The 11,352-nt window shown below is 37.2% G+C and overlaps 1 protein-coding gene across 1 annotated transcript in view; it reads right to left on the bottom strand.

Moving 5' to 3' along the window:
- Positions 1-8,883: 8,883 nt before the first annotated feature.
- Positions 8,884-11,352, bottom strand: part of safb (scaffold attachment factor B) — a 12,528-nt gene continuing 10,059 nt past the window's right edge. Inside the window, exons 18-21 of the mRNA XM_014014202.1 lie at positions 10,809-10,873; positions 10,666-10,724; positions 9,935-9,989; positions 8,884-9,844 (exon numbers count right to left, since the gene is read on the bottom strand). Of these exons, the coding sequence (XP_013869656.1) occupies positions 9,727-9,844; positions 9,935-9,989; positions 10,666-10,724; positions 10,809-10,873 (297 nt within the window). The 3' untranslated portion in view covers positions 8,884-9,726. The remainder of the gene's footprint in view (positions 9,845-9,934; positions 9,990-10,665; positions 10,725-10,808; positions 10,874-11,352) is intronic.

Here is an 11,352-nt window from a genome sequence, read left to right as displayed (position 1 = left end):
GTGTGTGTGTGTGTGTGTGTGTGTGTGTGTGTCCTAAAACATATACAACTATCCCTTTAAAGAAGATGAACCAGCTTTGCAGGCAGAACATTACTTGGAAACTAGTTACATTTGAGTTGTGGTGTTTACATGACATTTCTGCAGCTTTTGAGTGAAAATAAAATTAAAATGTTTTAATTGTTTTACTTCTTTGAGGCTCAAAGTGTGTGTCATACTGCAACAGATTATACGCTGATTCTAAAAAAATGGTTGGGATGTTGTGTAAAATGAAAAAAGATTTTTTTTTTTTACAATAGAATGTAGTAAACATTTCCATTGTGTGATTAAAATATTTAAAGATATATATATAAACAGCATCAAAAGTAAAAAAAAAAAAAGTTTGGTATTTCTTTGTTGTAACGATGCTTTTCAGCAATAAATCTTATAAAGCCTGTTAATTTCCCTTTTAAAAGGTGCCACATTTGCAGTGGTGGGCACAGCTCCAATAGCCCGCTAGTGAAAGCTAAACTAGCTTCTCAATTAGCAGTTTAGCTTTTTTGCTAACTTGATACCGATTACCATCCGATATATTGGCTCCAAGTCTGCTAAAAAAAAATTCACAAGTGTTAAACCTCCATTTTTTAGACCATCTATCCTGAAATTTAAAAAACAACAACTATAAAACACGTGTGCATGTAGCATCTTTAGCAGCTAGCTTCAAACTAAATGCATAAAAATTAACTATATTTAAATAATGAATACAAAATTTGACTACACATAAAAATTATAGTGAAAGTATTTGCTATCTGTTGTATTTGTAAAAATACAAACTCAATCAAGGAAATACTTTTATTCTGAAAGTGTTTAACTTGACAGGGCTAAAAGTCTGGTTTGGGTTGGCAGATTTGCCACATCTGATCCCACTCATCTTTAAATTAAACCAAGGGAAAACTAACAACAGGTTTGTGTCAGTCCTACTAACCGTCTTAGTTGCTAGCTTCCACTAGATGTTTAGCATTAGCAAAGCTAAGATTATTTCTTAGCTAATTAGAGGTCAGTGAAGTAAACTGTTTGGTTATCTGTGCCAACCACTGCACATTTGTAAGGAACATGCATTTGTGGGATGAGCAGAGCTGAGAAATTTGCAAAGCTTCTAGTACCGCCAATCAGGTGCCTGGTGTAAGACGTATTGCCAAGAATGACAGGTTTAAAGCACAGGATCGACCCAGTTCAGGTGCAAAAAAAACAAAGTTTTTAATAAAGCAAAATGCTGACAAGGCAGCTGAAAAAAACTCACTTGATGTGGCGTGGCAAAGAAAATAAGTAAAAACCTCAGAAGACATGAAAACCCTTCAGGCTGGAACACACAGCACAACGATCGGACGCAGACTGAACACAGAATATAAAGACAAACTAATGAGGACAAACGAGGAACACCTGGAGGAGACACAAGGGGAAACAGGTGAGCATGTGTGGGACTGCTGGGCAGAGGTACACAGGGAAACACTGAAACACCTAGAAAAAAACCAAAGCATAAAAACCCAGACTATGACAAAGAAGCATTGTTACAACAAGGAAATAATCTACCAAACACACATTTCCTTACTTTTTGTGCCAAGTTTATATTATTTTTAAGTTACAATATATAAAACAACAGAATGCCAGGCATTTAAACAGGTCTGATATTGTTATGGCCATGGGCTCAGAAACACTTCCACAAATGCTGGTTAAAGCTCCATCATGCAAAGAAAAAAAAACACTGTTGCCTTCTCTGAACCAAAGCTCATTTAAAATGGACCGAGGTAACGTGGAAAACTTGAGGGGTCAGACAAATCAAAATTTGATTTCCCTTTTTTTTTTAAACCATATGAACACTATGTCCTCCATGCTAAATAGAGGCGAGGCCATTCAGCCTGTATCAGCCTGCCTCTCTGATGGTATGGGGGTGCATTAGTTCCTCTAGCATAGGCAGCTTACTCCTGGAAAAGCACTATCAGTACAGTATAGTATATAAAGCTTTTAGATTATGTTTTGCTCTCAGCTGAACATCTTTTTCACAGAAAGTCTTATATTTTAGCAAGTCGATGCTAAACCTCTGACTGTAGCTTCATATTAGAAGAGCTGCAATCCAGACTTCTCTCAGCTGTTGAAAACCTTTGCTGCGCCAGCCTAGGAGATGAAAAACTTAGGTAAGAAGACCCAGAATTGTTGAACAGCTAGAATCCTAGACAAGAATGGGACAACTAGTTGTTACATTTCTGAGATCTGTTCCTGCAAACAAATTCAAAATGTGCTCAATTTTTTTTGCCATCAAGCTAAACAAAGGAAAGTATGGAGTTGCCAGCTGCACATGTGTTGCTGCAAAACACATCTGTTGTCAATGTGTATGTCGGGTTCCACACAGCTCCCACTGTTCAGCTCACAAATACTTAAACATATTTGAAATGCTTGCACACATGCTCACACGTATCGATTAAGCGTGCAGTTTAGCACATGTGCAGATGGCTCGGCTGTGGAGCTCGGCACATCAGAGGCCTGAACGGAGGCCCGGATCCACGGCGGCAGCTGGTCACGTCAAGGTTGGGGCTGTTTCAAGGAGACGCTGTGTGTGTGTTTGTGTGCGTGCAGTCTGGTCTGGCTGGAGTTTCTCAAGCTGTCACCCATGTCCCAACTTAGGAGCAAGAGGAGCTTTCACAACTGTTCGATTTCATCTGCTCCAAAGGGTGCCAGCAGTTTGGGAGGCAGACATTCCACAAGTGGACAAATGTAATTCTGTCCTTTTACAGCTAATGTAAAATATCTACAAAGTCAACTTAAACCTGAGTTAAAACTTTAAGGTGAATTGAAAAAAATTACTTCTACCTGCAGCTTTACCTTGCAAAGATTTTTTTGTTTTGTTTTTTTTTACAGGAGGTTTACTTTGACGACTCAGATTGTCTGAAGGTCACAGTGGAAGCGCCGCGGTGGGCAGGAGACATCGTTTGCATCATTTATCTCTTTCAAACTGCGTGCCGTGATGTCTGTGTGTGCTGCGTGAGCAGCTGGAAGGTTCGGAGCAAAAAACCTGAACCAACACGAGCAGGCTTTGTTCTTTTTAATGTTTGTCACTGCTTGGGTTTGGAGTCCACAGATGACCCCGATTTGAACTTTTGAACTTATTTAAAACTGTTCAAATCAAGGGAAAAGATTTTATACTCTGTACTTGTGTGTGTCTTTAAAAAAAGAGATAATTTTATAATGATGTAGGGAAAAAAAGAAAGGAAAACTGGGTTTGGAGCATGTCAAACTCAAGGCCCATGGGCCAAATGTGGCCCGCCACTACATTTTATGTGGCCCTCAAAAACTTCAAATCCAGTATGTATTAATGTCTTAGTGTCTTATACTGTTTAAAGTCAGCATTGATCATAAACTACATAATTACTTAGTAATTAATTACATAATTAATTTGTTAATTAATTTTAATTAATTACATAATTAGTCAATTACTTTACTAGTAAAATGAGGTGGAGGTGCACAAGGTTAAAAAGTAGCTCATAGCCAGCAAAGTTTGTCAGGTAACATTTTAATTTATTTTGTATTTTCACCAAATATTTCTGCTGTGGCCCAGTTGTACTGGGAAGAAGGAATCTCCCACTTCAATGTCATAAATTTAAGCTGGAATGCCCCTCCAGTGGGAATGTCCTGTGGGGAAAGTGGGAGAGTTTCAGAAATCAAGATGGCAGCTACTCACCACAACTCAACAGTTAGTAAAACTCTCTTACTTTTACTTTTAATAGTATTTCTACATCATTTATTTCACATTTAGACAGTCACGTAATACTTTTCTGTGTTTATAAGAGGAGGTGTTAAACCTGTTTCTGTGCAGGAAATACCATGTAGAGCTCAGTTATTTTTTGTTAGCGGCGCTCAGTCGTAGCAATGAGACGAAGAACGTGACGTTTCGTGTTTAATCAAAATTAAACCATAATGCATGTGGCTCTTCCTGAAAAATGAGTTTGACAGCCTTGATCTTACACCTGATTAGCAGCACCTGGAGGGACCAGAAGCTCAAAATAAGTGTTAACAGCAACAGCAAAATAGGCTGTTCGACAGAGAAGATTTGGTCCATTTTTCATGTGTGCAACCAACATACTCAGCTCTACTGCTCATCCCACAAATGCATGTTTCTTACAAATGTGGCATTTAAAGGGGAAATTAACAGGCTTTCCAACAGCAGAAATGTTATTGTCAAAAAGCATTGTTACAACAAGGAAATAATCTACCAAACACACATTTCCTTACTTTCTGTGCTGTTTATTTGCAGCTTCTTGTAAATACAGTAGAATTTGCAGCCACTGTGTAGTTATGTTTCTATTCATGAGTTTTGTTTGTTTCTTTTTTTGTCTTTGCAGCAGATATATGCAGCGCTCCGTCTCTTCCTGAACTCCACCTCAGCTGAAACAAAATAAGGATGTTGTCTCAGCTTTGTTTTGCCTCAGCTGGCAGGAAAGATCTCCGTGGATCCTCCTGTGGTGGTCTCAGGTCTGTAGCCTCTCTGACTACAGTAACACGATGGACACGGGGGGATCATGTTCCAGACCTGAAAAAGCAATAAAACAGCAGCGACGACCTGCTGTTTGATAAGATATTTCTATCTGGTTTGCTTCTTTCTCACGTGTAGAACTGTGTGCAGCTCTGATCCCTGCGGAGGGTTTGAATTTACCTGCAGCAGCTCTACGTGTGATCACTTCAGGAAACAAGATCAGCTTTGTTGAAAAGATTAAATGACGGCCATAAACCGGCCTGTTGGATTTTTAAAAAATGAGCTGCAAAAGATGTTGGGATGAGAAAACAAAAACCAATCCAGAATCCAGACAATGAAAAAAATACCAGGTCCAGTTCATTTGGATAAACACTGGAGGATTTCTTTTTAACTTGCAGACAATTTGTATTATTGAATGTAACTTTTATCCACAACTACCCTATGGATTTGATTCAATTCAAGATGGCTGCCAAAGCCAAGTAAAACAAAACAAACAAAAAAAGGTGATAAATCTGTTAGTTTTGGATTTTTACCTACACTTTGCTTAGAAGCTGAAACATTTTTGAGAGCGAACAGTTTCTACAAGATCTTTTTTTTCCAAATTTTGTCGCTATTTGTAGTTTACGCTCTGTCTGTCTGTCTGTCTGTCTGTCTGTCTGTCTGTCTGTCTGTCTGTCTGTCTGTCTGTCTGTCTGTCTNCTGTCTGTCTGTCTGTCTGTCTGTCTGTCTGTCTGTCTGTCTGTCTGTCTGTCTGTCTGTCTGTCTGTCTGTCTGTCTGTCTGTCTGTTAGCAAAATATCTCATGAACCACTACAGAATTGAATGACACTTTCATGAAATAATCACTAAATTCACATCTACAGCTGATTAACTTTCAGAGCCAACCTGATTTGAGATGCCCTAGCCAATTTAGCGTGCTGGGCAGTTTTCTAAATCTCACTGCCAATTTATCAAATTAAATAGTTTTGTCTTTGATATTTTTTTTATTTTTAGAAACCAGGTTGTCCAGTTAAAATATTTAACCGTATGATTTGAAACAGAATGCCGACCGCATACCTGCCAACATCTGCTGACAGCAATGAGAGACACCTGTTCATGTTAACGAGCAGCTGTGTGTGTGTGTGGGGTGGGGGGGGGGGTGCAGAGGTATACCCCTTTGGAAGATTTTGTAAAAGATCTTCTTAAAACTCTGCATTTTACTAAATTCTTGGGATTAATGAAATAATACAAAATCAGCATTTTATGAAGACTTTATCTGAAATCATAAATGAAACTTCCGTTATCCTTATTTTGTTTTCTGTTTACACACTGAGCACCAGTCGTTAGTCTTGACTGCATCATGATACTTTTATCACAAAACTTCCTCTGCACCAAATAACCTCATGAAGTAACAAAGCAGGCTGAGAAACCCACATTCCAATTTGCCTTCATAAATCCGAGTAACCAGGGATTATTCTAGAGGTTCAATCAACTATACTCTGATAAAACGTTGTTTTGGGTTGTTGTTGTTTGTTTGGTTTTTTTTTTGTTTGTTTTTTTGTACGTTTGTGGTGCCCTCCAGTTGGATGATGCCCTCAGCCTATACTGCCTATGCTCCCACAGCTAACTGAGCTTAAAAAACATACAAACTGTTAGAATTCAGTCCATTTTAAAGTTACTGAGCTAAAATTTGACACAGTAGTAGCCGAGAGTCGTCTATAACATATACTCTGAGCATGACCTTCTGGGATCTTGCATGAAGTTGTGCAAAATCTTATTTTAAAGATTTAAATTCATGTCATGAACTTAGATCTTAGACTTAAACATTTGCACCAACATGTGATTATTTACCTCTTAAAGTGATATTTAATAGACACGAACTAGTTGTAACATAAACAGTCCTGTGGTCTGATTTATTTGGCAGATCAAGAACAAACAGAACAGTGTTAAAATGTGAAACTACTTTATTCAGTAGACTGGTAATTTATTAGAGGTTTTAGACATGTGGGGAAACGTTCTGTTGAAGGACAGCTCAGATCAGAGAAAGCAATCATCTTGCAGAGGACAGGAATTTGGGTAAATGATGTTTCACAGTGAGGGGGCGAGGCAGAGGAGCAGTGGGGTGTGTGGGGGGGTGTCCTCTTCTTACACGCCGCCCTCAGCGTGACTCTTCCCTGCACACACAAACCTCTGAGGCCTCCCCTCAGCTTCTCTGAGGGTCCGGCTGGTGTGTGTCTCGGAGCTCTCCTACATCTGGTGGGATGTTTGGAGTTGGGAGTGGTGGTCGTCTCAGAGAGAGAGAGAGAGAGAAAGGAGGGCCCCACGGTTTTATTCCTTCTGACAATTTCTCACGTCCAGATCTCCTGTTCTTTTCTACATCTGCAGCCTTTTCACAGTCTGGATGCTGGACTCACTTAAAACTTCAAGCCTCATGATTTTTCTTGCACTTTTTAACATTTAGGTTGAACGTGTTACTTATTGACTGTAAAAAAAATCATCAAGAAGCAAAATCAGCCAGCTGTATGTTCATTACTGACACACAGAGCCCCCTAGTGGTATGAATTTAAAAAGGAAAAAAAGGTATTTTGTTGTCATTGAGTTTTGACCTAATTTAAAGCAAATTTTAATCTATTAATGATGATTTGAACATGATAAACTTTAAGCGTCTATGTTTGTGCGAGTAATAAGGCTCATATACTAAGCTAAAAAAGGAAAAAATTGTAAAATTTTGGAAAATTGTGGAACAAATTGTAATCTTATATCATCTTATTTTATTTAATAAAAGCACATAATCACTTTAAAAATGAAACCAAAATTAAGAACTTCAACATGTTCATCATCAGTCAAATGATTCACGCTTTATAGTTTATTTTGTATTTTTTAAGAGGAACCTTCTTATTTAAATTGATATAAATAGCCTGAAAATATCAGTGACATTTTATATCATTTCCACCACTTACTGATGAATAATGATTGTTTGAGTGGGAAAACAGGAACTCTTTTTTAAAAAAAGAACTTGCAGTGTGTAATAGATGTGACTAAATGAAGACAAAGTTCTGTATTAAAAGGAAAAAAATATTGATAGCTTGAAGTTCTTACTGAGCTGACAGCACCTTATAATGTGCAATGATGTGCAGAGGTCAGATGTGAATATTATGGTAAGTCAAAATATTTTTTTTTATTAAAAATAAAGTGATTTGCAAAATTTTCACACTTAATATTTACTGTTATTATTATTATATTCAGTTATTTTAATATTTCGTAGAACTACAGTCAAAACAAACATACCTTCCCAAAAGTATCTTTGTTAAGTTTTTCCAGGAACCTCAACACTTCTTTATTTTTGTTTCCTGTAAATATATTTTAAAAGTGATGACATCATTCAACTTCTAGATTTAAATCCTTCATTACTTACAATTTCAGCTGAATATGAAGCCAAATAATCTCCTTCCTGTTGCTTTGTCAACTTAAAACATGATGCTTTTCAGAAGTTTGATGTGTCAGGGTTCCTACAGCTCAAGACAAATTAAATTTAAGACTTTTTAAGACCTCTTTAATGCCACTTGAAATGAAATTGAAGACCACCGTTACAATAAACACAAATAGAAATAGAACCCAGTTAGTGACATTTTTACCCAAATGTTTAACACAAAAGACATTCTGTAAATTTTTTCCAAAAATAAAAGTTACAAATTATTTTAATATTTCAGACTGGGGATGCATTGTATATCTGCATTAACTTCAGTATCGGTCGATGTTGGTCATTTTTTAGCATAATGATATTGGTCCAATAAGTAAAACTGGGCCAATATATTGATTTCTCACTTTTTAGTTTTGTTTTGGGAGGGGAGTTGGTTGGTCATGATGATGCTGCACAGCCAAGAATAACTGTGCGTATTTGTACATAAATAACTTGTGTTTGTGTAATAATGGCAAATATCGGTTATCGGCAGAGATGGCAATATCGGAATATCGTTATCGGCTAAAATTTTCACATCGGTGCATCCCTTGGGGTGAATTACAATCATCCTACCTACAATGTGTTAACATTTTTGAAACCTGGGAATGATTAAGACATTTTAAGGCCTTATTTTTTTATTGAATTAAACAACTTTTAAGCCTTTAAGGATCCGCAGGAACCCTGTGTATTTGTTGGTGGTAAACAAATGCATTTTTGGTTACAGTTTATCCCATGATTACTGATGTTTTTATTGTTGCCAGATCTTCATTGCAAACTGTCTGATTTACAAAGAAAGTTTGTCTTGATCTGTTAATCTATTCGTCGCAAAACTTGAGTGAAACTCCACCTGGTTTTATTTCAGTCACATATACCTGTTATTACTTATTTTACTTATGTTACTTTTTCCACACAGCAGCTAAGTAGTTTAAGAGACAAGTGGTTTGTTAAACTACTAAAAGAAACTTTATTTAGAGAAGTTCCTACATTAACCTGCTGAAAGTTCTTCACATTAGACATTTCTGTCCATCTTAAACTCAAACTTCAGATAGAGACAAATATCTGATGCAACATATTTACAGTGTATTTGTTTCAAAGGATAAACTGTAATACGACAGAGGTTTAATGGTTGCCATTTTAACAAAGTCAGAACTTGTTTTTCGGAACGTGAACTAAAAATAAGATGAAAAATTATTTATTTTAACTTCACACAGTGGTTTTACAAGACACCAGCTGTTCTGAGCTGAACAACATATTAAAATAAAACACTGTCAACTGAAGAGTAATCATCAAAACTAAAAAAAAAAACACTCAGCTTAGCATACAGTACATTTTAGAATTAAAAAAATGTAGTTTTGAAGAATCCAACATGTGACTTTAATTTAAAATCATTGTCATCCTCTGAAAAAAAGAAAATAAAAATTAAGATTTGAAGAGAAGGACATCGAGGAGGTTCTGAACAAAATAAATGAAGCAAACTCTCCTCTAATAAGAACAGAAACTTCAAAAAGTTTCTGACGAGATGATGCAGGAAGCAGACTGGTGCTGAGGTCCATGAACTGTCTAACAAACATCTGATATCAGAAGAGCTGAGAAAAGGGAAGATTCACAGAATGGTCTAGTTGAACAAAAAAGCCTAAACAAAATGATAAACACTTGGACAGAAGATCACTACATTACAAGATAAAAAAAAATGCATTTTGAAGGATTGTAACAAAAAAAGTACAAAAACAGTTAAGTCTGAGTTATCAACCACTTGAAACAATCTAAACATCACAGATCAAAAATGATCAGTAGCGCCGCCCGAAAGCTCCGCCCTGCATCCCGCTGCCCTGCATCATCTGGTTCTGTCTGTTCGGACCTCCAGAGAGAGACTGAGAGGTTCCTGTGTTCATGTAGCTTCCACGACTGCAGGACAGGAAACAAGCATCAGGTGGCAGCTCTTATAACATCACGTTAAGATAAAATTTAAAATATAAGACGTAATTTAAAACTCACCCTGCCATTCCTCCACGTGTCATGTGGCTCTGACCCGGGATACCGCTGTCTCTGCCTGTTCAAAACAAAATAACACAACTTACTATTTGCTGCCACTTAGTGGATTATACAGGGAGTGGGACTCTTTAAAGTGCTTCAAATTCAATTACAATTTATGTCTGTGTGGGATCATAAAAATTTATGAATACCTTTTAATTATTTGGAAACTTGAGTGACTATGACTTCTTTTACACAAACACAGATTTATTTACTTTATGCCTAATAAAGAGTTCACAATGTATCACAAAGAATTAATCACAGGCTGCTGACTAACAATTAGTGTAGATGCTAACTTTACATTAAAAATGTAATAGAAGGTTAATGTGATTAGCATTGTGTTTATAACTGCAAATTTAAACCAATTACTAAATACAAGACTATCAACTACTATTTACAGACGTACATTATCTGGGGTACAATGAATAAAAAGTTTTTAAAAATGTGAAAACACTACAGTAATCTATGGCAACTCTATTGCAACAAATGAAGCAACATTTCTCCATTAACTCTCTTTAACCAGCAGCTCAGTTTGGAATCCATCAAGCCCACATTGTGACACATTTAAAAACTAGATTTTATTCCCACCTCTTGTTTATATTAACTTCTGTTTCTCAATGAGGTACAATGCTCCAATTCAGGGTTTATTTTCTCTAACTTCTTTAATTAAATATGAACATCAGAGGTATAGCTACCTTGCCATGGTCTGTCTCCATCCATCTTCCGACCGGAGTCCCAGTCACGGCCACCCTCCCTTAAAAAATAAATATATTTTACTTACAGAAAAATCTGATTAAAGGTTTATACAGCTTAGCTTTGACTTGGGTGTGAACCTAACCTCGTGTTCATGCGCTTGTCGTAGCCTCCGCCCCAGGAGTCTCTGCCATGTCTGTCTGAAAAGTGCTGCAAGAAGAGACGAGGAACTATCATTACATTTAAAATCATTCATTTAGCAACACTGCAATCATTCCACCAACATGTGTTTGCTCTAAATCAAAGGTGTGTCCAATACTGGTCCTTGAGGTCCACAATCCAGCAGGTTTTAGAGGTTCCTCTATTTTAACACACCTGATGGGAATGAATGGGTGAAAGAGAGGCTTCTGCAAAACCTGAAGAAGTGATTTAATCCTTGATTCAGGTGTGCTAAAGCAGAGAAAGAAGTCAAACATGCAGAATAGTGGCTCAGACTAATGCTGCATTCACACCGAACGCGATTTCAGCTTCAAAATCGCAGCCAACGCTGAAGTTGGAAGCTTGTGCACTTTGAGGTCAGACGCAGGTCAGCTCTTGAAGCGCTTCATGGCAAGAGCCTCCCCGCCCCTCCCTCCTCTGTCGGGCTCTGTTTAATGTCGGACGAGGAAGTGGCTTTGCTTTATTTACAG

Source organism: Austrofundulus limnaeus, unplaced genomic scaffold (genome assembly GCF_001266775.1).
Source record: "Austrofundulus limnaeus strain Quisiro unplaced genomic scaffold, Austrofundulus_limnaeus-1.0 Scaffold111, whole genome shotgun sequence".
NCBI lineage: Eukaryota > Metazoa > Chordata > Actinopteri > Cyprinodontiformes > Rivulidae > Austrofundulus > Austrofundulus limnaeus.
The sequence above is the reverse complement of the archived record's forward strand: the minus strand, read 5'-3'. Positions and strand labels throughout refer to the sequence as shown.